The 27,414-nt window shown below is 41.9% G+C and overlaps 1 protein-coding gene across 3 annotated transcripts; it reads right to left on the bottom strand.

Moving 5' to 3' along the window:
• On the bottom strand, positions 1–22,036 carry LOC103062851 (TLC domain-containing protein 4-B-like). 3 transcript variants are annotated; one of them, XM_088137642.1, is made up of 9 exons: positions 21,744–22,036; positions 20,261–20,344; positions 18,395–19,021; positions 11,228–11,398; positions 10,923–11,012; positions 9,582–9,640; positions 6,947–7,041; positions 3,775–3,848; positions 1–3,516 (listed from the first exon to the last, which is right to left on the bottom strand). In XM_088137642.1, the coding sequence occupies exons 4-9, from the start codon at positions 11,380–11,382 to the stop codon at positions 3,225–3,227; spliced, it is 765 nt and encodes a 254-aa protein (XP_087993768.1). In that variant the 5' UTR covers positions 11,383–11,398; positions 18,395–19,021; positions 20,261–20,344; positions 21,744–22,036; the 3' UTR covers positions 1–3,224. The 3 variants fall into 3 exon arrangements, with proteins under 3 accessions (XP_087993768.1, XP_087993767.1, XP_087993769.1); XM_088137641.1 differs by lacking the exon at positions 18,395–19,021; XM_088137643.1 differs by lacking the exons at positions 18,395–19,021; positions 20,261–20,344; positions 21,744–22,036 and adding an exon at positions 17,945–18,384.
• Between the last annotated feature and the right edge of the window lie 5,378 nt (positions 22,037–27,414).

Raw genomic sequence — 27,414 nt, 5'->3', positions numbered from 1 at the left:
TTTAATAAATTAATATTATTTATTATATTAATTAAATTAACATTCATTGATTCCAGTTAATTTACAGAAGTTAGAAAATTACAAACACAGCATTGCAGGATTCAATTATTCTAAACTGCAGGAAAAAAATTAACACATTTTTCACTGCTGTATATGAGGCATAACTTTTCTGAGTAGAATAATGTATGTTGCCAGCTGTACAGATCTAAAACTGAGAGGGCTTATCAGGTTTTTAGGACAGCCTTCCCTACTTGTTAGCCTCCCAACATGTTGAGACTACAACTCCCACAACTTCAAGCACTGTGGACGTTTTGTGGGGTTTTGTTTTGTTTTTTGCCATGCTGCTGGGGATTCTGGGAATTGCAGTCCCAACACAACTGGAAGACGGCAAGATGAAGCAGTCTAGTTTAGACTGACACTGACTGCTTGGCAAAGTTGTTTTAAGGCACATATTTAGAAACAAAGATCTTCAACTTCTCTTTAAGATCACAGCTCATTTTCCTAGCACCAAATACTTTTATATAAATTTAAGAAATAATCCTAGAGCACTCACATTTTTATCCAAACAATTTAAGGCGTTTAGCACCTAGAATCAGTTTTGTTTTGCTCAGACTGACTGTGGAGCCAATCCATCCGTCTGCATTCTCCTGTGCAGACCTCAGTGAAACCAACTAGGAGGTCAATGGGCCTTGTGGAGGCACGTCTCCTGGAGATTATAGCTCTGAAGACAGAATAGCCCTGTATGCTATACTTGGATAAGGGCTAAGAAGTTATAATGATCTGGTATCTAAGTAAGGAAGTTTTAAGAATGAGTAGTCAAAGGCTTTCATCACCAAAAAGAAAAAAAGAATGAACATACTGTACTGGAGGGAGTATGGAATATTGAGCAATCAAAAATCAGAGGAAAAACTACATTCAGTAAAGCCAAATATGGTTCCAGGGATGCCATGCAATCAGAATCAAATGCTTCTAGAGCTCCGTAATCCAGCCTCTCTTAGCAACGGCTTGAGTATCAGTCTCTCACTGATTATGCTTACTCTACATATTAAGCCAAAGTGTCTCCCAACCCATTAAACGCAACTTTTAAACCAATGTGTTAAGCAAGCATCTCATGGTGTCTGAATCCAGGGCCTTTCCTCATGGTTCAGTTAAAGTACTATCCACTCATCCTTGAGCTGACAAAAATGATGCAACCATAAAGTTTTATATTGATCCATATAGTATTCTGCCTCAGTAGCATTGACATCCTATGGTGATGTCCTGACTCCAGGGGTGCAGGGCATGTTAAGCAAAGCCATTGGTTAAACCCGCCTGCCTTCCTGCCCTCCCTTTTTCTGAATGTCATCAGCTGGTGGGAAACTATCCCCCAATCACAGCACAGCTGGTTTTCACAGATGGCCACCTCCCATTCTATTAAAATGCTTTAAATGAAAAAAGATGGTAGGAAGATTTGAGTTGAATCCATTAGTCACAACCCTGGGAACAGTGTACCTTTCCTTTAAATGCTGTTGATATTAAGGATGACTTTAGCTAGATTAGACCTACTTTTTCTCAAAAACTAGTAATTGATAGCCATGCAACACATGGGCACATCCTTTGTATGCCAGTGGGGTGTGATGTTCCACATCAGCGCATGGGGCATCAGTAGGCTTCTAGAATTTTTTACAATGCTTGTGATTTTCCAGGCTCATGCTGATGCTACCTAAATTCCAACAAGTCCTCCGTCCCTGACATTTGTTGGAATTCAGAGATTCAAAATTCATCATTGAATTCTGTTACTAAAATTTGCCATATCTTACCATTACACTTTTGCCAATTCCAATACAGAGCCAACATCATGAGGTACTGTCACTGTATTGGCGGCTGTCTTTTCATGTATCAAGATGAAAAGCAACTATATTATAACAGAAGGAGAAAGGGCATAGAAACATGGAGGGGAAAGCAAGAAGCACTCCACACGTCTGCCAACGGCTTTAGGGGAGGGGGAATCTTGCACCAGCTATGTGTTTAGACTCTAGAGAACAATGAAATAAAATAACAAGTTCAGAAAACTGCCTAGTGTGGTAATGCCTATACCCTTCCACAGGGCTGCATTCACAGTTACAACTGATGCATACATCTGGGAGTGAAGAAATTTTCACTGTAAACTATTGCTGGGAAGATGTGATTGTCCTACACAAGAACTGCAACCACAAGGAGGGATGAAATGAGAGTGAAAATGGGGTACAGCCATAGTGAATGGGAATTCTGGGAGATGTATTCCTGGCACATCCGGAGGCACCAGATATCACTTTAGTTTTGAGCTATCAAAACCACTGAGCAGAGGCAAGTGTGCCTTGCTTCTAACCTTGTTAAAATTCTTGTTTTCTTGCCTTCAGAAGTTTAACAGCTCTTGTATAAGCAAGTTCTTCAACTGAATGCCAAGTTTCAATTGATTTAGTAGAACAAAGATGCTATTTACAGTACTGCTGTCCTCCTAGCCAAGGTCCTGAAATCTTGCCACTGGGTCACAGCAATCCCACTGTTTGCAGTCATAACTGGGCACTATTTCTTTCCTATTCCCCCCTCCAATCTTCTTCTAGTCTTTTCCTTCCACTCTACTGCTAAACATGGCCCAGAAGCCCCTAGCAAACTGGCAATCAAGGGAACACAACTTCCAGATATACTTCCTGTCTCTTCTTCCCCCGGAGCCAGCCTTTTCTTCCTAGGAGGCAACAGTGCCTGATCATTATCTTGGACAGACTGACAACTGAAAGAGATAAAATTCCTGAAGTATTAGAAATGTCACCTGTTTAGCTACATGAAGCTACATGAAGTCCCATTCAAAAGCCCTGTGTAGTGTCAGCAGACTCCCCCAAACCAGGAAACTGTTGGCAGCTGTACCTCTTCCATTGGTGCCAAAGGAATCCCTAAGCTAGTATACCCCCATTTTAAAACTGCCTACCTCCAGCCCTTTGAGGTGTTTCTACAACTCCATCCCTAGAAGATGGACAAGTGTCATTCTCCAGAACCAAATGGCTGGTTCTGGTCAATTTGGCCAAGACCTTTCTTTGATGGGATGGAAAACTAAATGCTCCCATTTTATGAATCTGGAGTTCCTTCCCCAAGGACATAGTCAGGAGCAGTTCGTAGGGTTACTGGCTTCTATGGGAATTAGAAGAGGAAATCCAGCTTTGTCCAGCAGAACGTGGTGTTCCAGGTCAAGTACCACCACTTTTCTTTCTTCACGCTGCCTTGTAGGTCTTAGGCCGGCAGAAAGCTCGGTAGAAGCCACGGATGATGCGGTACATCCAGACCAAATTGAGCACTTCCAAGGCAATGCTTGGCCCAATCCAGGCCAGCTGTACACTCAAGCCCAGACGCTCATATTCAGGAGTTCCGTACCAAGCGTACACTTGCATATAATAGCTGGGGATGACAGCAATGCGCACCACAAAGAACACCACCATCATGGCCAAGCCATTGGCCAAAACAAGCCTGGAAGTACGCGGCCAGCCAGCTGCATCAAGGAACCACCTGAGGCAACACAAAATAAAAGAAATCAAATGCATGTCAGTCCAGCCAGATTCTCCGCCTCCCCCAGTACAGCAACAGCATAAAAATCACCCTCAGGATTATGGCAGGTAACTAATAAGGTTAGACATGAGCATACAGCAGGCTTGAGGTGTTGATTCTAGAACAGAGATACAAGAGCCCCTTTATCAAGAAGCTGGTGCAAGTTCTTGGGCAAGCTATTGAAGTCACACATTTTGTTTTTGGTATCACCAAACTCACCGCAAATTCACAAAGGGTGTGGAGAGTTCCGAAAGGAGACGGAAGTTGGCAAAATAGGGAAGCACCCCACGGCTCTACGGCGACAGAAAGCAATATCTCAGATTCTGGTTTTGCCATCCCATGGCCATACCAAAGGTCTTGCCTTTTTCAATGAATCTTTAAAGTTCTGAGCAGAGATCTCACATCTCCCCTTCTCCCAGCGAGAAAGAAAAGCAACATGTATTAGACAGCAGCAGAACAGATGGCCAGCACAGCCAGACACGCAGCTGCCACTCAAATGTTCCCTCTCTGTTCAGGGACCAGTTTCAATATCTACATTTAATGCCACAAAGTATATTCAGAAAAGTTTAGGTCGCAGACACAACATTGATCCTTTTACCATGAAATGATGAACACTTCCAATTTAGAAGCAGCTGATAAATCTATTTGGAGGCTAAACTGCGTCTCTTTTTTACTGCAACTTAATTTTTCTCCAGCCTAATTTTACTCCAACTTATTTCTTAATGTAGCTGTTTTTAAAACTTTTGTCTAACTTAAATCAGAATTTGGTTACCCAGATTTTTGGCAGTCTGCTTATTGGCAGTTTATTCAACTGAAGCACTCGTTTGAGCTGTTTGGTCCTGATGCCATTGCACTCTCTTGTTCCATGGTTGTTAGGGGGGTTGTAGGAAACAGTTTTGAGTCCTAAATTGTTTATCTACTTTTACAAGAAACTGAAGGAAGTTTACAAAACTTGACCTTAATTATTTAGCAAACTACTGAATAATAAGCATGAATGTTCTGTATTTGTAAACTAGTAGAAAATCATCTTAAAGTACAGTATGTGGGGAGAAGATGGGAATAAGATGACTATTTGGGTGTGTATTAGAAGCCTCGGAGAATGTTGAATAAGAAGGGGATACAATCCCCTTGCTGTTGGAGAGGCAATTTAGAAATTGGAACACTAACACTTGCCCTACTGTTACACATTTTGGCCTGAAATTCACAGGATTTTTAATATGACTTTAGATTAATCATTGCTAGTAAAGGATATATACATTCTGCTTGGTGTATCCCCAACTTTTTAAATTTATCAGGACATCAAGAACTGTGGGTCTTTCATGCACGGAATTACTATATGACATTGGAAGAATAAATCTACACCTGATATATGTACATAGAGGACTGCTGATTTGTCAGCATGACTTCCCTTCCCTTCCCTTCCCTTCCCTTCCCTTCCCTTCCCTTCCCTTCCCTTCCCTTCCCTTCTGATAAAAGGGACGTTTGAGCAATTGGGTTAATTTTTTGGTTTTATATGTGAAATATATTTTAAAATTCCTTTTTCTCTTTTCCTTGTTAAATGTAAATTTCAATATTATATTATTTTGTTTGTTTATATATGCTATTTTTCTTTCTTCAATTTAATTGGTTTGACTATCTATCTATCTATCTATCTATCTATCTATCTATCTATCTATCTATCTATCTATCTATCATCTATCTCACCCATAACTTTGAGCATACTGGTTGTTCCTATCCAATTCTATGTGACTCACAGGATCCTACAAGACTCATATAGAGCGCAGATGTTTTCTTCATACTCCCTCTTCATTGACACACGGTGAGTTTTTGTTTTTTCCCCATTCATATCTCAAGATGAAGGGGGAGCTTTGAGAAGAAACTGCATGTTTTATCTTTACCTGGGTTCTTTGCCACTTTGTTGAAGTTGTTCATGTTCTGAAGAAGTAGCTTTGGCTACATGTGTCTATGTATGTGTGTCCTCAGATGATCAGAGACAACTGGAGATTGGGAAGGCAAGTTTTCAACCATAATCAGTTTTGTTTGTATGATAGACTCAAAAGCCAACTGTGCTCTCTCCTTTCTTACATGGAATCAAAGAGGATTTCAGGAAACTGTTTTATAAATCCTGGCTTAACATTTGGGCACAACAGAGTTGATCCAAAACTACATGACAGATGTAGGGACAATTTTTAAGTTGCACCAAATTTCTCTTGGGGTAGAAAATGAAAGCTTCTAATACTAAAGAGAAAGAACATTTCCCCTAGGGGTTCCACATCCAAGTGTGGTGTGGTACATCAGGTCGATAGCTCCTAGGTTTTAGCATAGCCTCAGGATATAATTATTAAATCAACCCTTTCCCCGACTTGGCTTTATTCTGAAGTGATGTCTGATTTTTAAAATTGGCATAGGGAAGTTTAAATGCTGGGTTCATTCTTTCATCTTTTATTCCTAATATTTATTATATTAAATCAAATCAAATCTTTATTACAGTCATAGACCAGCGTAAATATTTATTATAAGCAATCTTCATTTTTGTGACTCACCTTGGAACAGGTTGTGCCCTAAAATAAACATTATCTTAGAATAGGCTTTATTTTTGGAATAAATCATGTCTAAAATCTAGGTGTTTTTTGCCATTTTGTTACTAATAAACAGGGAATTCCCTCTGGATCACAAAACGGATCCGTGGAGCAGCATTCTGGAAGCAACATTTTCTGCCCTCTGCATCTTAGAAGCATGAATGAATGTAGTTTTAAGGGAAGTCAGACATCTCACATTTCTGGTAGGGAACCTACAACATGAACATAGCCTTAAATTGCACAAGCTCAGAAATTCAAAACTAATATCCTCTCCTCTAAAGACTACACTCCCCCTTATGCTTCTTCTGAATGAGGACAGCACAAAGCCATCAACTAGAGTGTCTGCCATCATCTGGCTCAGTGTTTCTCAACTTTTGGCAACTTTAAGATGGGTGGACTTCAGCTCCCAGGATTCCCCAGCCAGCATGCTGGCTGGGGAATCCTGGGAGCTGAAGTCCACCCATCTTAAAGTTGCCAAAAGTTGAGAAACACTGATCTAGCTGTTCTTTACATTCCCTTTCTGTAACAAACCTGGGCCTCTTCATTCTTAGTATTGCTCTGCATCTGGTCTCCTTTTTGCAGGTCTGGGGTTTGTGACATTAAATTGACATACAGAAATTAAATGTCTCACCCTTCAGGGGATTGGGAGGGAGCAATGTTTGCTCACTGAGGTTGGATTGGAGGGTGCTGAGGTGACGGATAGCTGCAGAAGTAGAATACACTGAAGCAGTTTGAAGAAGCACAGCCGTTTTTTTAAAAGGATGAAGAATAAAGCCCTCCCTCCTGCCCACCCCGCCAGAACTGGAACTAACCAATACGTATCCATAAGCGTATAGCGCCGCCAAGTGGTGGCAAACGAAAAGAGAATCCCCCAACGTTTTCCAGTAGCGCACTAGCAGCAACAGATCTAGAATTCAGAGCACAACACACATACATACACAAGCAGGATTAGGAAATGAACAGACAGAAAATAGCTTCATATATAAGAAAGGAAACACAAGAGTAAGGTGATCCCTTTTTCCTCTGTGGCTCTGCTTCTTTTATTTTAACAGCTGTGCTACCTGCAGGAATTTAGCAGTTGAGGCTTTTCCAAATGTGGGTATAAAACATTTGGCTCCTAATTCCTTTTTTTTTTTTTAAATGCTGCTGTTAGCAGCACAGGTGCATGGCAAACACTGGCAGTCTGAGCACTGAGATCGTCTACGGTATTCATTCATGAACAACTCAACCAATATTCTGCGTACAAGACGCCCCCACATTGGCAAACATCCTACTTGTGCCCCAATCCTTTCTTTAAGAGACCTTGACTTAATAGGAATTCCACAGATTCCTCCGAGTAAATAATTTCAATTCGTTAAACTTCCACAAACAAAACATTTGGTCAAGCCTTGATTTAACAAGCCATCTTCTCTGTACCTACCAAATGTAGAGGAAAAGGGGGGAAAGAATTGTAGCAAGATTTGCTTCAACGCAGAGAGTCCCTGCTTTTGGAAGTAGATCTCATCAGCTAATTGAACATGTGAGATCAAAACCTCCCTTGGAACATCCGGTCAAAACCCACCTCGGAAGATCACCTCAAAGAAGAGCCCTCGTAATGCAGCTGGGATGTCAGCTGGACGATAGACTAATCCCAGCCAAGACTGAATGAGGGACAAAAGGCTGGCGAAAACTCCTGACGGGAAAATAATTCCTCAGAGCCAATGCTAGGGAAAAAGCCCTTTGCACAAACCATTATCAACCTCACAGTCTGCTCCCAAATTTGTTAAAAATTAGCCCTGTAATCTGTGCCAGCCTTCTTGGGCATCAAAAGCATAGAACCCTGAACAGGAGGAGTTCTCCCAGCCCTGGTCTCATTTTGATGAGAATCAATATTCCCCGGAAATGAACTGGATTCACCTCAGATTCTTCTAGGAATTTTTTTAAAACTCTTGTTTTATAGGCACTTGAGTGAATATCACCTACACCAGGGCTCACTTACTTTTGATAGTACCCCCACCCCCATATTCACACACTCCACACATACTGTACATACCATAGAGCAGTGTTTCTCAACCTTGGCAGCTTGAAGATGTGTGGACTTCAACTCCCAGCTGGCTGGGGAATTCTGGGAGTTGAAGTCCACACATCTTCAAGCTGCCAAGGTTGAGAAACACTACCATAGAGGTTGTTGCCCTAGCAGCATCTTTAAGTCTGGCAGGCAAGAGTTGAGTTGAAAATCTGGGAAGTCCTGCCCTAATTTCAATGACAAAGTGATCTATCAGAGCAGAAGTGCCTAAGCCAATATTTCAACTGCTCTTCCTTCCTAGAAGTAGGGTGTATGTGTGGGAAAGTACCTCATGTGGCATAAAAAGGTGTGGGGATGAATGGTTGGTTGTCCTTAGTGCCATCAATGTGAATGTTTGAAGACAGCAGGCACGTGTGCAAACGTAGAACAAGGGGATTGATAATGATTTTTCATCAGGGTTCATGTATTATTTATGTGGCCTTTCTAATCTGCATAATAGTTATATCTGAAATTCTTCTACATGTAAAAACCTGGCACTAACCCCCTCCCTTGCAAATATCAGATAAAAACTGACTTGTTCTGTCATACCTTCTACATGACCATCGTTTTATTTGTTTATTTACTTTCTTGTGGTCTGTAAACTGTATTTATGTATTTTTAAAAATTGTAGCGATGGGTGGAAAGGTGTGTAAAATAAATTCAATTAAGAAATGGGATATCAAACCCAGCTCTTCCAGGTCTAAATCCAGTCGCTCCTCTTTAATGGTCAAAGTCATCCCACTTGCAGGAAAATGTCCAGGGTACATTTCCTACAATGGGTCGCATTAGAAGATGTTCCCAGTGGCATTGGCTGGGAGGAAGACAAGGGAAAGAAAGGCATATCACATCTGAGCACATCATGAGGCAGTTGTACATTTGTTCAGATTTATTTAGACATCTTGATCCCACTGGAAAACTTGGCACTCCTCAAGTGCCAAGTTGAAAGTGGTTCAAAGCAGCATGTGGCAAAATTATTGAAAACAAAAGCACAACAATAAAATGCAACCATCAAGCAAGCTAAGCAGACATCCATTTTTGTACCCTGCTTTCCTACACAACCTCATCTGGCCTCAGTTATGCTATCCCTTGCAAAGTTTTCTCCCTTCTAAGGAGTCCTCCGTCTCACTACGCCATGACAAAAGAAGAGGAGGGAGCCATGAGCTCCTGGCAGTTTTGCTTTAACTTAATACTTTTGGATACACGCCCGTATGCTGTAATGGGTCTCATGTAGGAGGTGTTCCTAGTAGCACTGACTGAGAGGGAGACAGAGAAAAGAAAATCATATAACAAAGATGACTGGTATATGTCAGGATTACTACTGCAAGGACAATCTTCCCAGCAAATCTGGAAGCTACCTTGAACCCGCTAGCCTACCTGGTGAAACACAATGGTGTGGTACTTACCATAGAGCAGGTAGCCACAGGTGACAGCTACATTCAGTTTGACCAACCAAGGATCTCCCCTACAAGAATGAATGGATGAGGACAAGGTCAAAAGGCAAACTCTAGTACTGAGAAAGGAACCCCATTTCTAATTCATTAGAAGCCAATTTCTCCCCACCCTCCAGCCTTGCGGACAACATCATATGGCATTATGGAGAGAGGACTTTTTAAGGTCATTTCCACCCTACCCATTCAGAGTTTCTTCTAGCATCAACCAGCCTATCACTGGGGCAATATTTTTCAATGTTGTTAAACTGATACAGCTGTGGTTGGATGATGCTGTAAGATGCTACAAAACATTAATGAGAAAATGACCAAATGCTTACTTTACTAGCTCTTCCTATTCTTACTCGTGTGCATTTTGCACAATGTTCATGAGAAATGGTAATTCATAAGAGATGATAAGCAGAGGCATTAATATGTTTCTATGAAATTCTAATTTAAGGCCAAGGTTCCAGACACTGGTAAGCAAAATCTCATAGGTGGTAGGATTGAAGGTGGTGTAGCAGGAACCAGTGCTTCCCAGGCTTGAGAAAACCGTTTTGTCAACCTCTCAGCTGCAGCTGCCTTGAAGAGAGGGGTGAAACATACATTGACTTGGAAAGGTTGAAGGAAAAGGCCTAGGATTTAAACCCTTGAGCACAGACAAACATATGTTTTGATTGCTGTATACTGTGTTAGATTTCATTTTAAAGTAACTACTCTAGTCAAGTTGTGTCTGTGAGCGTTCTGCAGCCAAATCTTAAATGAGGGGTTCAGAATCTAGAGTGCCTTGACTTTCAGCCACGCCACATGCAAAGCCAAACAACGAGGAAGCTGGCTAAGTGGTATCAAGCAGGAGTTGGGGAGAAAGAGCAGAAATATAAGCTATGGTATAGACAGAGACAATAATGGCATCAGTACCTCCTGAGCTTTAGAGTCTCCTATCAGCTCAGCCCATTCACTGAAAAAGGAGGCACAGTTCTGCGCAGCATAAGTGGAACGGGATTAAGGGAGCAACTATGGCTTGGGCAGGAGTGTATGCACCGTTTTAGGCCCAATGCCAGGGCCAGTGCAGATCCTCTTGCCTGGAGTGACCCTGTTTCCACCCCTCACATCCTAAAATCAAAGGAAAACAAAGGCTTATTCTTTCTCAGCACAAAACAGTCCTTGTGCTTCCCAGCACAATGAGACCAATCATGCTCATAGGCGCCTCCTCTTCTTCCTATCTTCTCTCTCTCTTTTGCCAGGGAAAGCAGCAGCCAAATCTACATGTTTGCCCCAGGAAGCATGTAAGCAAGTCAGCAGGCTGTTCCTTCTTACCAGATGGGGTTGGCATTTACAGCATCGTCAAACCAAAGGATGTAGAGGCAGAAGAGGCCGACTATCATTGCGTGGAGAGTAGACACACATCTAAAGAGAAGAACGTGCAAGGGTGATTCCAAGATTGCAGCACTAGCCACACAAACTCTCTCTTGTAATATACATGCACACACAATTATTCGGTGCAAAGCACACCAGGCATGGAACATAACCTGTCAGGTTCCATGGAGGTTCTCACACTCAGCATGGGAAAGAACTGCAGATCTCGCAAGCATTCGTCCAGCCACTTCCACGAGACCCTCTACCTGGAATTCCATTCACTCTGCTTGACAGAAGGAAGGCTGGAGTAGCTGGGGCTCAATGACAAGGACAGCTGGGGGCTGAGGGCCGAGAAGGAGAACTGGAAGGCTACGAAGCTGCCAGCCACAATGCAGTAGCCCAGGCGGGTGAAGTCCTCCATTGAATTTCAGTTGCACCTGCAAGTAGACAAAAAGGTGTGTTGGGAGGGGAGAAGAGAGCTCCTATACCCACCTCCAGTAGAAGGCCTCAGAACTGAGGGTAGAGACAACAAAAGAGGCAGATTTTTAAAAAAGAGGGAAGAGATGGAAGTATCAAGGATTGAACATCATAATGATAAAACGAGAAAGATAAAAAAAGTGGCTGGATGATGAAAAAACTCTCCCTAAATCAAATTTTGTCATACTGGAGGTGGATCAAAAGTGGATGCTGGGGGAAAAAAAAAGAAGTATTGAAAAAGTATCTGGGATGTTGGGCTGGACCTCAACCAGAATGTTAAATTCCCCAAGAAGGTGGCAAACATATGATTAATTTGATTCTCTCAGAAGAAGAGAGAAATGAGGACAAAGTAACATGGGGACAGCAGACTATCTATCATCTATCTATCTATCATTTATTTATTTATCTGATTTATCTCCACCCATCTCCCCCTAATGGGGAACTCTGGACAGCTCACAAGATCCGTTAAAACAATAAATATACAGCATAAAACATAAAAACTATACAAAACATTACTAAACAAGAAAAAGTCCAAGGGGCTGATGGTTTCCAGAGCTGCAGACAACAGGCCTCTAAGGGGCTAGCCATCCCCACGCTTGGTGTCTTCCCTCCCCACCCAGGCCAAGGGGCAGAGCCGGGTCTTCAAAGCCCTCTGGAAGGCCAGGAGTGAAGGGGTCAATCTCACCTCTGAGGGAAAGATATTCCAAAGGGTGGGGGCTTGAATTCTTTTTATATTTTTTTATATTTATTTTTTATATTTATATTTTTTATATTTATATATACAAATATTTTTTATATTTATATTTTATACCAACAGTATAAAAAATACAGCATAAAAAAAATTATACCTATAGTATAAAAAAATATAAGAAAACCGAATGAATGCCAAAGGGAGACGGTCAGAGAACTAATATATAGAAACCATTACGCAAACCAAAAGATGGGGAAAAATGGGCACAGCCATATTGCAAAGAAAAATCCAGTTCTATGTAATACTAAGGACATGGAAAAAGAAAAGGAAGGCTCCTTCTAAAAGTTTTTTTATTATTATTAAAGGAAAGAAAATAAATGGAGGCAACTATTTAATAGGATTGAGTACTCCGCTCTTGTTCCTTTTTTGCCTGCCGCTAGTATCACAATCTCATTTCCAAAAAGTTTTTGCTCATCACAGACATAAATGATTGGTGTGATATCCTTGTGATTACAGCGTGGGTACATAAATTTGTAAAGGTAAGCGTCAACCGTCAATCAATAACCCTAACCCATTCTGCATGGAAAAAAGTGTGAGGCAGTTATGTGGACATAAATTAATTGGTGCAGAAAACTCACTGGCAAGCTGAAACTTTTTGGTAGTCAAAAGAAGAACAAGAGCTCTTCCTCTTAAAGCAGAGACGCTGCAGGATAAAGCTTGGATCTTCTGCATGCAAACTACAGTCTTCGTTCTACCCTGTCCCTACCACCACCACCAAAGCCTTCTTTATTCAGGATCAAATCTTAATCAAATTTGGGGAGTGAGTTTATTTCTGGGTTAAGTGGTTACCATTTTATTCAGTAGGGGAAGGAACTCTGCTAGACACCAGCTGCAGCTTTTTACAGAAAATCAGATACGGAATCTCAATCCCCATGAAAATGAATAATTCTGAAATGGTGATTTCCTGTGAATAATACATTAGCATCTGAGTAGAGTTCGCAAACAATGCTGAGCAACATGGCATAATGGCTTAAATACAAGAGAGCTTCCTATAGGAACCTATTAGATACATATACGTTCATTCATGATTCCATGTTAGGTGAAGCTGGCCAACGTCTATTTGTGAGTATGAGGAAATAGGTTTTTCATTTATGGGCTGCTAATGAAAAGATTTCCATACAGATCTGCACCTCTCCATGCCTACGGACTCAGATTAAACACTGAAACCTTGTTTTGGCAATGTGCTGCCAAGATCTTTGCACAGAGATCTGTCTGTGGGCAGGAAACGTGCTCTCTGCATTCGCAAGTCAGGGCTGCATCATTCCAGGAGCAACCCATTCAAAGATCTTCCAAGAGGGAGTTGGAAAAGGCTGCTACTGTGTGACAAAACAGATTAAGGCTGCATCCTACCTGCACCTCTGAACTACTCCCACTGAATTTGTTGCTACTTAATGCTACTTAATGAAGTCCAATCAACTTTACTGGGCTTGGAAGCTAAGCGGTATTGGGCCCGGCTAGTATAGTACTTCAAGAGGAGACCATCAGGAATCTCAAGGCTGTAGACCAGACGAGGAAGTCAAAAGGAGACGAGGAGGTGCTATTGCCAAGAAAACTCCATGGATATGTCCATTAAGTCACCAGCAATCAAGCTGGATTCTTGATGTCACCTTTACCTTACTTCAGAGTAAGTATATGTTACTATTTGCTGCAAATGTGTATAACAGCTAAATCTACCTGTCTATAAAACCCCGTAATTCATTTTATCTATTTATTTGTGTGATTTATACGGCCGCTCATCTCACACAGGTGACTCTGAGTGTACAAAGATCAACACGCAACATTGTAGCATGCAACCCCCAACTCCCAAGCGTAAAACAACAGCTCCACTCACAAGAAACACGTCTCCCAAAGTGTGAAACAGTTTGCTGGTGAGTTTGCTTGCCTTTTTCTTGAAAACTCAACAGGAAGAGTCAAGGTTTTCTTAGGAAGCTTATTCTAAAGTTTGCCTTAGAGCTGAACTGAAATCAACTTTCTTGTACATTACTGCTGCTCCCCAAAAGACATGCTGTTCCCATTCTTTGTTCAGAAATCCTTTTAAATATTTCTAAACCTTCAGCCTAATCCAGCCTCCTTCATCTTTTTTCCTCTTGCTAAATGTGCAAAGCACTTCTGCTCCTTCCTCCCCAGAGGGCTAGCAGAGGGGAGAAGACCTCTGACCTTGTTTTTATGTCACCCCCTGGCTGCCATTGCCTGCGCCTCTCTTCTAGGAATACCTGAGCTGTGATGGGCACAAGGGGAAATCATCATCATCGTTGTCGCTGCCAGTCTCCTCCTTATACAGAACAGGCAACAATCACTGGACCAAGTACAGGTACTCCTCGCTTAACGACCACAATTGGGATCAGTAACTCCATCACTAAGCAACACAGTCATTAAACAAGACATCATGTGACCACAACTTGCGATTTTACTGCTAGCTTCTCCATTGACTCTACTTGTCAGAAGCCCGCTTTGAAGCACACAAATGGTGATCAAGTGACCGTGGGCTGCTGTGACAATTGTAAATGCCCACTAGCTGCAAAGTGCCCAAATCTCAATCACATGACCGTGGATACTTCCAGTGGAGACATGGCGAACTGACATCCCTGAAGGAGCAAGCAGGCATTACGGCTGAAATCGGTAGCCAGATACAGAAAGAAGAGATTGGGAGATCTCCCACATGTACTCCGGACAGCTGCTCCTTGTGGAGTATATGGCAGGAACCAAGGTTTTTGCAGTCAGCTTAATGAGTCATGTGGCTGGAAGTGGAGTGATTCCATCTAAGCTCACAGTCGTAATGTAGCCTCTATGGACACAAAGTTCAGCCAAGCTTCATTTCTTAATCCCTTTTGGAATTACTTTTTTTACTGCCTTTTAGATATTGAGAATCTTCAGAATGGCAAGCCTTATGGCATTCACTGGGTGAGTTTCCTTAAATCCTTAGTGAAAGAAGTTTTAAGTACAAATTTAAGGACTTAGAATTTCTTTTTTCCTCTGGATTAAACAGCAAAAGGGTGATTAGAGTGTTGATTTGGAAAGTTACAAATGGACAAAGGGGCCAGATGGATTTGAAATAAGATTTTGAAATTAATTATAACAATCCTTCCCATGAGAAAATGCTGTTGTTTTAAATTCTTTTAAAAAAAAAAGATAGGTGGGACTTTGAAGGTCAAACATGAAAGGGAACCAGAAGGAACTAAAGATTACAATTAAAGGAGAAGAACACCTACATTTGACTCACTAACACAGAATGGAGCAAAATACTTTAACGTTGGATGTATTGAAGGGTATTTGTGAACAATGGACTCAGAAGTTAATTTTAAGAATGCCTGCCATTATTGACAGACTGTGTGTAAATGATGTTATGGCAGAGGAACAAGTTCTATCCAAGGTTGAAACTGATTTAAATGTAGATTTAAAAATGACAGGCTACAAGAATGATAGGGAAAAAAGATGAAATACTGGATACACAAATGAAACCAGCTGATATTTTAATAACTAAAAGGGACATACAAATAATAAACCAGAAGAGTGATGTGGATAAACAAATGGCAAACCAGAAAAGCAACTTGGATATCTTTCTTATATTGGATTTACAAAAGAGTCCTGTTAAAGTTCTGAAGGATTTTGTGAGGAAGAGGAGGGGGAGGAGGAGCAGGAAAGAAGCTCTAGGACATTACTTGAAGGGATTAAAGATCAAGATTATTAAAAGTAAAAGGAAGGAATATAAAGTGGGTTTATTTGATCAAGGTCAAAACAGGTATGTTGTTATTTCTGGCAACCCTCAATGGACTTTTATTGACCAGGACTGAATGACGAGGTTTTAAGGATTTGTTTATAGATAAGAAATATAAAAGTAAAAGGAAGTAATACAAAGTGGATTTATTTGGTTAAGTTTAAAATAGATATGCTGTAATTTCTGGTGACCTTTAATGGACTTTTGCTGATTAGGACTGAATGACGAGGTTTTAAGGATCTGTTTATAGATAAGAGATAAGATATGGGATGAAGAGATAGTTTGTTGTATTTTAAGAGAAGATAATAAATTGCTAAAATTGTTTATACTTGTGACGAAGGTGGAAGTTACTTCTTTATGTATTTTTTCTTTTTTTTCCTATACTATTTTTTCTTTCTATTCTTTTATTTTTTGTAATTTGCATTACTTTTAATCTGTATAACTATAATCTCTAATGAAATTATTATAAAAAAAGTGACTGCAGGGACGCTGCAATGGTCATAAGTGCGACAATCGGTCATAAATTTACTTTTTCAGCAACACTGTAACTTTGAACAGTCACTAAACAGGGGAGTCATTAAGCAGGATAGTTCACTCCAGAGAGGGGGACCCCCTCATCAAAACCTGGGACTGACTGTGCTGCACAGTCTTTGTCTTCTCACCCAGTGATTCTCCAAGCCTCCTCCTGCATAGTGACAGCCAATGTAAATTCTTTCAGTGGCTCTCTTGGGGACAATGCAGATATGCCTGGCTTTGCACTTTGCATAAAGTCAAGATTTTCTGAACCTGAGCCCGGGCTGGTTCATATGTACATCACACTGGATGCCTTCACATATCCCACTAAGTCAAAAACAAACTAGATTATGGCTTAGCAAGATAGGTGAACCCAGTCAGCTATTAAGAGACCTTGGAATTTCAAGGTACAAGGATTTTCACAACAAGCATATGCAAGACTGTTGACTGCAGGACGGAAGAGATGTGTGTCCCTTCAGTTTAAAACTGAACAACTGTATAACTGTATTACAGTTATACAGATTAAAAGTAAACTGAAACTGTCCCTTCAAAGCTATTCTTTGCTCAATGAGAAAAATGTAGAAGTGCACAAAAAGACAGGCAGGGTTCTTTTTTATTTTAATCTGATTCTACCAGAGCAAAGCTCTTTCAGCTCATGTTCAGGCGTGCCACAAACACCAGCTGGCTGTACCACCTAAATTTGAAGATTTATAGGGGAATGTTTGCTTAACATACCAACACTTCCTGAAATAAAATATATCTGTAATTACAGTGCTGGTAGGGTATTAAATTGTTTAAACTGTTGCTGCTTTTAATTTTTATTTTGGCAGTTTAAAACATTGCTGTTGCTGCTTTTTAAAATTTTAAACTATCTTCTCTGTGTCACTGTACTGGATTCTTAACATCTGAAATTATAATAAGACTTCATGGTTCAAGCGCCTTGGAAGGACTCATCCTCAATGGGCAGCATAGAAATAGTGGAATGAATGAATGCACTGGAATGCAGAGGGGAAACTCAGTTAAGAAATGCCTTTCTCCACTGGCAGAGTACATGCTGCAAATATAAGGGTCCAGGATCAAACCTTTGGCTCTTTAGCCGAAGGATCATAAGGGACATTGTTGGGAGAGGTCCAGGAGCAAAGCCTTAAAGCACTAGGGCTATCTTGACTGGCCCTGGTGCTCCAAGGCTTTGCACCTGGACAGAGGTGCAAAGCTGTGGAACACTTAGAGCACCAAGACACAATCAGCAAAAGGGAGAGCACTTTGTTACCCAAGAAACTCTGGAATGCCATCCAGTCATATGATTCTAAGAGAAGGATTTAATCTTACAATTAGCCTCCAAATCCCGTCAGTGCATATACAGCTCCGTACATGGGTGCTCCAAAAAAAGCCCCAATTGAGGAGTTATATTGATACAGACAGAAAAGGGCTGAATGAAAAGCAGTGCCTCCACCACCACAACTTAATTTAAAAAGGGATATATTAATAAATCAAACAAGTAATCCTTGAAATGAGCTCTTTCATTACCTGTATTTCCTTCTCCACATAAACACCACCATTAACACTTCTGCCAATGATGGACAAGCAGCCACAAAGAACTTCACACTTTGTCTCTTCAACCAGGCCTGACAGTCCTTTCCACTTCTTGATTTGAGGCAAACAGATGCCCACAAAGGATTCCTTCAATTTGGGGGACAGGTGAAAATTGCATGGTGTCAAGTCTAAGCTGTATGGCGGAAGGGGTTAAGACTGCAAGATCCAATTTCACAATTGCCCCTTGGGTGGCTTGTGAGGTATTTTGCAACAAAATTTCCTTTTTGTGTTTCGGAACCCTGCTTAATTGTTGTTTCAAAGTTTTGAGTGTTTCAGTGTAGTGATCTGAGTTGATGATAGTGCCAGGTTCAAGGAAATCCATATGATTAATACCATCTGCGTTTCAAAAAACTGTGACCACAAGCTTTCTTACTAAATCCTTACCTGCTGATTTTTTCCCCCCCATGGGTGAAGCTTTGTGATGATATTCCATGGATTGACACTTTTTTTTCTGGGTTATAATGCTGAGTTTATCTTTCATGAGCTGTCATGATGCTATGAAGAAGTTCATAACCTTCATTCTCGTAGCATGACAAACTGCAGACAAATTTCAATTCCTGAAACTTTCATCTCTGCCATCAGCAAGCAAGGAACTCATCTTGTACAAACCTTCCGATATAAAAGAACATCAATAATGTGATCCACACGTTCCTGTGAAATGCTAAATTTGACAGCAATTTCCCTTTGGGTGATCTGCTAATTGTCCTTAATCAGTTCATCAGCTTTTCTTGTGTGAAACTTGTTGGCTGCTTTCACAGGTCATTCATTCACTTTGTTCTTGATCACACAAATCAGTTTCCCATCTTTATATTTTTTGGCTCAGAGATGCACAGTACTCAGATCAACATATTCCGCATGAACAACCTGCATTCAGTGGTGAATTTCAACTGGAGGGACTTCTTCAGCAGTCAAAAATGCAATCATGATGCATTGCTTAAAACTCACTGATGAGTACTCACTTGCAGGCTTCCATTTCACAAACAAAAGCAACACAACCTTTTCTCACAGCAACTGAAGTGAAAGAACAAATGCTAAAGAACACATCAGAGCTTCTAACATGTCAATTCTACCATCTATTGGTGACTTATAAACATTGGAGGCATTCTACTGGTATAGGCTTTCATGGCCAGTACCTGTTGGGCAATGTTGGGCTTCAGGGTTTAGTGACTGTGGAACAGAGAACAGATTTCCTGGCATTTCGCCATCTTCAGAGGCAAAGTCCCTTGACAGGCAACTGAGCAGGGACTACACCTGGCTATAAAGACAGGAGCCCAGTCACTGCCCATTGGAAGCATTAGTTTTCATTCATCCTCATACATGAAACATTATAGTTTTAGGCTAGAACAATTAAATATGAATATTTAAGAACACAAGCAGTGCCCTGCTGGATTGGACCCCTGGGCCATCTGCACAAGGAAGCTTACCAGTTTCCCAGCAGAACAGAGCTGCCTGTTGCTTCAGCCCAATCTTTAATCTTACACAATTAGGATTGGCCAGTTGTTACACAACAAATACTCTTAAACTGAATATGGGCATTCAAAGGATTTACAGATTAAAGAAAAAAACAACAGTTCAACTTATTGAGGCATAAAATATATTCCTATGCATCATTAGTTTGCGTTCACCCATTCAAATGGAATCACGGTGAGTTGGAGAGAGAAAGTAGTTTACATGGGGAGCATTTACATGTTGCAGTCTGTTTCAACAGTCTACACATGACTTGGATCCACAATAAATATATTGGCAACTTAAACAAAAATTGGGAATTATTAATAATGATACAGCAGTGCCTGTCAGAGATTAGTTTTCCATCACAGATGGAAAGGGTTTCAACAGACAGCAACAGGATTTTCACTGCATTTACCCATGGTTAATTTCCCATGATTTCCTCAATGTACTGTATACAATTTAAATCGTAGTTAACCACACAAGATGCATTCGCACAATATACTAGGCTAAAATGTGGTTGGATGGTTCTGTGTGTTGTGCGAACCCATCGGAAATGATGGCTGCTCCAAATTCAGGCAACGGGCTTAACCTCAGAAAAGCTCACCTTGCAATTAAGGTATGGCCTGGGATGAGGCTGAGAAGACAGCTAGATAAACACAGCTATTGGCCAGCCTGATTTGTTTAGTGGCCATCTGAATATGCTAGCCCTCCACAGTCTCTGGATTCATACATCACAACATGCAAAGTATGTTTCGTTTCTTTGTGGCTAAATATGCTATGCAAACTCAAAGCATGACTTACTGTGATATGTGCACAGTGATCTGGAAGCTGAATAGACTCCTGAAGCGATAGCCGCTGCCCAAAGCCACTAGCTCAGAGAAACAGCTGTAAGAGAGGTTTTCAAGTTGGACTGGAACTGACTCACCCAGCTGTACAATCCAGAATCAGAGACTTTTGTACGGCTTCCTTCAGCCTAAAGAAACTTTGGACTGAAGCAACAGGCAGCACAATAAGGCTGTCCCCCTCCCATATATTTCTGCCCCATTCACCAAGGCCAGCTGGGTAGGCCTATTTCTATCCCTTGCCTCCTTCCAGGGAACATCCATAGGAAATGACCACCTTCTACTCAGCCACAGCCACCAATCTTTGGTCACAGTTCTGACACGTGTGCCTCTTTTCAAACAGCAGCCCTGTTGGCAGTGGAACTCCCCCCCTCCCCCCCCCCCGCTTTTGAAGGGTCTTTAGTCATGGCTTACGACATCTGGGTCATTTTAATGTTAATATTGTAGCTATTGGTCCTCTTTCATGAATGCATTGTATATGTTACATAAGCCAGCTTGGGTGGTTTCAAATGTCCAATTCCAATTATAAGATATAAATTTTTAATATCAAATGCGGCAGGTATGCTTCATCCAGGAGCCGCCTCAATGTTTTTAGGCTGTAGGGATTCCTTCACATCATGATAACGTTTCATCCAATTCAGGACCAAATGAGCTTTTCCAGAGGCGAAGCAGAACCATTCATTTTAATTTGTTCCCTTGCCTAAAAGTAAGTAAATTAAAAAGAGGCTTTGGCTAGATCTCTAAAATATATTCCTTTTTCCTACATTTAGACTATAGTTTATCTATCTTTGCTCAGCTATTCCCTGAGTTAAATACATTGATGCCCCGAAGTTTTCTTCGAGGCTGTGGTTCCTTTTCCCAAATTCTCTGGACTTGGTCTGGTCACATGTTCACTGTGACATTTCCCCAAGAGCACCTGGGGGGAAGGGAGGTGTTCCATTTTTCGACTCTTATTTGTACAGGTACACATACACGTGCGAATGGAACACCCTGCCCAGGGTCCGTGTGCTGCGACTGCCTCCCCACGACGGGCTGCCTCCGTGCCATCCCCAAAGGACCTTCTCCGCTTTGAGCAGGAGGGCCGCCGAAGAGGCGACCGCTCTCGGTTCCTTCCCGCAAAAATTATGGCGATGGAAGGGGTGCGAGTGCGCCTCGCTTAGTCCCCAAAACGAGGAACCCGGAGTCCAGGTCCAACCGCGACCTCCAGAAGCACGACAGGAATACCGCACAGGTTCCTTCCTCGCAAAGCCGACGCTCCTCCAGCCCTTTGCCAAACAGCAAGCCAGTTGGCGGTCGAGTCGATCTGACACGCCAACCGAAGCCGCGTCGCCCTTTGCTCAAAGCAATCCCCCACCCCCGACACACATTTTGGGAGCGGAGGGGCTTCAGGCGACCTGCTCGTAGCTCGTCCTGCCGTGTCTCCATCCGCGCGGGGTACTCACCTCCCGCTAGCTGCCTGGCGCCGCTCTTTCGGCCGGGGCGACAAGGCGACCCCAGTCCGATGGCCACCCGCCTCCTCCCAACAGACCAGCGCCCCCCTCCGCCTCGGCCAATCGACCGCTGCCATGCCGCCCTGGGTCCCGCCCTGTAGACGGGAGGGGGAAACACAGAAGCCAAAATCTGGGTGGGGCGACCGAATTGCCCCCCTCCTTCCCCGCGAGCGCGCTGCCACGAATTCGAAAGGGAGGCTCTGCTCGACAATTCACAAATTATGTTCCGTTCGGAGGCTGCTGTTTTTCCCTTTTGGTTCTCCACCCCCCCCCCGCTTTTCCTGAGAAAATACTCCGCCTTCCTCCCACCCCCACCCCTCGTAGTCTGCGACGATCATAAATCATAGAGTCAAGGTAACACGTTTGTATGTAAGCGTTTCTTTCCCTCCCATCTCCCAGGTCAGCGAGCTACGCTAAATAGAGGCAAATTTAGACTCGTGTGAACACCCCCATCTTGCCTCATGTGACCCCGGCTCGCTACCGAACGCAGCCGGCATATAAACGGAGTCCGCCTTGAGCAGGAAGGACGCTCCCTGCCTCCGTGAACGTACTTGGCAACTAAATTCAGCCCCTCTACCACGCTTGGCGATGACATTTGTCACCTTTTCTAGCAGACAGGTGTCTCCCTTTTCACATAGAAAGACTCAGGTCTGCCTCCACACTACATGGTAAGTCGTGGGTTTAAATATGTAAATCGATTCGGATGGTTTCACAAATTATGTTTACAGAGGTTCGGTTTACACAAGGCACTCAATTGCAAACAAGCAAACTACATTTTGAGTGTGAGTGAACCCAAACTAGTTCATGCAATGATATGTTTATTTACAGGATTTGTATCCCATAATTGACTAAGCAGTTCATTTAATGGCAGGGTATGTGGGATAAGCCCTCATTTTATCCTCGCAACAACTTTGTGTGGTAGGTTGAGCCAAGAAAAAGCAAGTGATGCAAGTCACTGAGTGAACTCTACATTTCAACAGGGACTTGAATAGGGAACCCTTATCTCAGTCAAGTGGCACACATTGCCTAAGATATCTTGTGATTTGTTGAGTTAGGCTCAGTATTTTGTGTGATGTCCCAGTAAAAAAAAAATTATGGCTTAACACATACCAAGTCACTGACTGGACTTGTGCATCATGCTAAACTATGCTATGTTTAATTAAGCTTAGTTGAATAAACCACAACTGATTAGATTTGCTCATTACCTTCAACCGTAAGCTGTACATACAAACTATGATTGTTGTAAGCCGCCCAGAGTTGCTTACAAGATGGGTGGCTATACAAATTTGATAAATAAATAAATAAATAAATAAATAAATAATCACTGGACTGGCATCCTAAAACTAAACATGTCACATTAGGACCTGGTTCATACCACGTGGTTAGGTTATATTCATACAACATACTGTGCCAGCATAGAAGGAAATTAGTATAGACGTGATGCCATCTTACATGCAGTTTGATAATCAAGGATAGAGGTTTAACTGAAGTGTGTCATCGCTTTCAGTGTGTGGAAAACAGAATTTGAAAGTCAAGAGCCATTATGAATTGGAGACTGGGTATACAGTCACAGTAAGCCATTATGTGCTTAACATTTGTGAAATAAGCCACAGTCACTTGGATTCACACTAAGCCGGTAACCATTACTTACAAAGCACAGTGGCCATGCTCACACAGTATGCCAAATCCAAACCAAACAAAGCATGATGTGTGCACTACAACATGGGTTGTGTGAGCATTGCCTAAGTCAAAATATAATACACTTGGTTTTGAATGTTGCGTGTTCTGAATGCAGACATGGTAGTTCATAAACCCCAGTTTATGGTATTGTCGAAGGCTTTCACAGCCATCATACGATGGCTGGTGTGGGTCTTCCGGGCTGTGTGGCCGTGTTCTTGAAGTTTTGTTTCCTAACGTTTCGCCAGCGAAATAAATACCCACAAAAGGGTCACATCACCCTGGGCACAGAGAGAACTGCTCCTGTCTGTGCTCCTGCACTCTGAAGATGCCGGTCACAGGTGCTGGCGAAACATTAGGAAACAAAACTTCAAGAACACGGCCACACAGCCTGGAAGACCCACACCAGCCACCCAGTTTATGGCTTAGATTGTTGTGCAAAGCTAGTCAATTGTTCTTTATTCAGTAAAGTATGTCTAAACAATCTGCAGAGGCATTCTCAGGAGGGGGCAAGAAGGGCATATAACAAAAGTAGTGTGCCATCACTTGATACAGGTAGTCCCCAGGTTAAGAATGAGTTCTGTTCCCAAGGTCTGTCCTTAAGTTAATTTTGTATGTAAGCCAGAACAGTATTGTTGTATAATACTGTACAACTAGTATTGTGTATTTAACTTGAATCATTGTGTATTTAATTCGAATTTTGCTACAATAGGCTCTGTTGTTAACTACGGTTGTCCTTAAACTGGGCACTCTTAACTCAGGAACTACCTGTACACCTCTGAATTTAGACTTAGCACAATGTATGATCCCATGTAGTCTAGAAAGAAGCCTTTGAAATGTACCTCCAATCCCCCTTCCCTCAGTGATGGCTTAGCTACAGTGACCTGTCTTTAAAAAATTGTAATTAAAAGAGTGTACCAAACTGAACTGAAACCAGGAAGAGATTTTCATTTTAATTCTACTTCAAAAGCTATATTTTTTGTTCCAATAGTTGTACTGTCTTCCAGTACATCGTAACATTTATTCAATTAACTTATGTTCAGCTGCATTCCTGGCCAATAATCTGAAATAATACTCTGTCTGACAAGAATAGTTTGTTTGTTTAGTGTGCTTTATGAACTTAATTATGGTAAAAATAAACCATAGTTTATGGTATAGGACCTTCTGTAAACCTAGCCTATTGTAGTTAATTCAATATATCATGGCTAAACAAAAGTTGGCTCCATGGCATCTCTGGCTCAGCCGAAGGTAGCAATGTATAGCGGAATATCAGTATACTGATGGCACCTCCTCTGAACTGGTGAATGATTTTCACTAGCAGCTTCATACAGAACTTAAATAACAGAAGAGAGGCCTAAGCCTTGTGGTACCCCACACTGGAGCAACCACAGCCTTGATGACTGTCCCCACCATGATTACAGACTGGAATTACCCACTCCAGCTTCTAGCCCTGCAGCTGACGCAGCAGGATACCACGGCTGATGGTATTGTTTATTTACTTATTTATATATCCAATTTGTCACTGCCCATTTCATTAAAAAAATGACTCTGGGTGGTTTACAAAGGAGTTAAAATCAATTAAAAATACAGTGTAAAATGGTCCTGAATAAATAGAAAATAAATATAATCCAAGAATAGATGTTAATTGGCAAGTAGCTCGGGGAGCATCATCAAGGTGCCAGCCATGCCAGGATTGGGTAAGATTCTTGTTGCCCCAGGCAAGCTGGCAGAGCCAGGTCTTTAACCCTTTCTGGGAAGCTGGGAGGGTAGGGAAATTATATGCTGTTGAGAGGTCTAAAAGAACTAAAAGGGCACATTCCCCCTATGGAGGTCCCATTGAAGATTATCCACAACTCATGCCATTTCAATTTTATGATGGTCTGAATCTGGCAGGAATCCAGATAATTTGTTTCTTCTGGGTTCTCTGAAGCTAAGTCACAACTACTTTTTCAGCAGTTTGGAACCAGATAGAAGGTATCGAACATGACTGGAGGGAAGGCTTCTTCAAGAGAAGGCATGCAACTTCCTCTATGTTACTCCCTTCCTTGAAGAAGCATTGCTAATTTTCTTAACCCAGCCACTGACCCCCTGCCTGGTCACCTGCAGGAGCCAGGAAGGACATGGACACAAGTCTCAGGTGGAGAACTCATTCTACAGAGAACCCCATCCAGTTCCTTTGGCTAAATAAGCACTGAAGAATCATGGTTGCACAAGATCCAGCGTTCTGTTCAACTGGTATCCAGTCCTGGGCAGATGCAAGTAAGACTGTTATTGAGGGCATGTTTGCACGTCCCCTTCAACTCAGCTTCAGAATGACTGGCTAACTGTTCTTGAATAACACCACCCATGATGAAGTTTGTCAGGCTTTCCCCCACAGCCAAGCTCCTAAGAAATTCATGACAACAATAGATATCAGCACTATTTCTTGAAGAAAGTAGGAAGTTATAATCAAATAATTCAGCCATGATTCAAGGACCAGCTCTAGGTATAGAAGGTATAGAGGCAATGTTCAAACCATCATTTTTCATTTTCGTTCCTTTCAATATACAGTGCAAAAGTTTTAGGCAGGTGTGAAAAAATGCTGTAAAGTAAGAATGCTTTCAAAAATATATATATTATAATTGCTTATGTTTATCAATTTACAAAATGCAAAGTGAGCGAACAGAAATCTAAATCAAATCAATATTTGGTGTGACCACCCTTTACCTTCAAACCAGCATCAATTCTTACACTTGCACACTTTGTACACTTGCACAGTCATGGATCTTGTAGGATTAGAGTCAGGTGTATGATTAACCAATTATACCAAGCAATTGCTAATGATCATCAATTTCATATGTAGGTTGAAAGACAGTCATTAACTGAAACAGAAACAGCTATGTAGGAGGCTTAAACCTGGGTGAGGAACAGCCAAACTCTGCTACTAAGGTGAGGTTGTGGAAGAGAGTTTCACGTCACAAGTCATACACCATGGCGAGACTGAGCACAGCAACAAGACACAAGGTAGTTATACTGCATCAGCAAGGTCTCTCCCAGGCAAAAATTTCAAAGCAGACTGGGGTTTCAAGATGTGCTGTTCAAGCTCTTTTGAAGAAACACAAAGAAACAGGCAACGCTGAGGACTGTAGACGCAGTGGTCGGCCAAGGAAACTTAATGCAGCAGATGAAAGACACATCATACTTACTTCCCTTCAACATCGGAAGATGTCCAGCAGTGCCATCAGCACAGAACTGGCGGAAACCAGTGGAACCCAGGTACACCCATCTACTGTCCGGAGAAGTCTGGCCAGAAGTGGTCTTCATGGAAGAATTGCAGCCAAAAAGCCATATCTCCGACGTGGAAACAAGGCTAAGCGACTCCACTATGCACAAAAACATAAGAACTGGGGTGCAGAAAAATGGCAGCAGGTGCTCTGGACTGATGAGTCCAAATCTGAAATATTTGGCTGTAGCAGGAGGCAGTTTGTTCGCCGAAGGGCTGGAGAGAATGAGTATCTGCAGGCAACAGTGAAGCATGGTGGAGGTTCCTTGCAAGTTTGGGGCTGCATTTCTGCAAATGAAGTTGGAGATTTGGTCAGGATCAATGGTGTCCTCAATGCTGAGAAATACAGGATAAGAAATACAGGATTCTCAATGCTGAGAAATACAGGATAAGAAATACTTATCCATCATGCCATACCATCCGGGAGGTGTGTGATTGGCCCCAGATTTATTCTGCAGCAGGACAACAACCCCAAACATACAGCCAATGTCATTAAGAATTATCTTCAGCATAAAGAAGAACAAGGAGTCCTGAAGTGATGGTTTGGCCCCCACAGAGCCCTGATCTCAACATCATCGAGTCTGTCTGGGATTATGTGAAGAGACAGAAGGATTTGAGGCAGCCTACATCCACAGGAGATCTGTGGCTGGTTCTCCAAGATGTTTGGAACAACCTACCTGCCGA

The sequence above is a fragment of the Python bivittatus genome, unplaced genomic scaffold (assembly GCF_059951505.1).
Source record: "Python bivittatus isolate LINGU-HERP-01145 unplaced genomic scaffold, Pbiv_v1 ctg000220_np1212, whole genome shotgun sequence".
NCBI lineage: Eukaryota > Metazoa > Chordata > Lepidosauria > Squamata > Pythonidae > Python > Python bivittatus.
Note: the sequence above shows the minus strand (reverse complement) of the source record. Positions and strands in the feature narration are given on the sequence as shown.

What these genes read in the sequence shown, in the direction of transcription:
- LOC103062851 (XM_088137642.1), bottom strand. Translation starts at nt 11,382, where the DNA reads ATGGAGGACTTCACCCGCCTGGGCTACTGCATTGTGGCTGGCAGCTTC. An exon ending in CAGAGTGAATGGAATTCCAG is followed by an intron (nt 11,013 to 11,227) that starts GTAGAGGGTCTC and finishes TCTTCTCTTTAG; the next exon opens with ATGTGTGTCTACTCTCCACG. An exon ending in ACGCTTATGGATACGTATTG is followed by an intron (nt 3,849 to 6,946) that starts GTTAGTTCCAGT and finishes CTGTCGCCGTAG; the next exon opens with AGCCGTGGGGTGCTTCCCTA.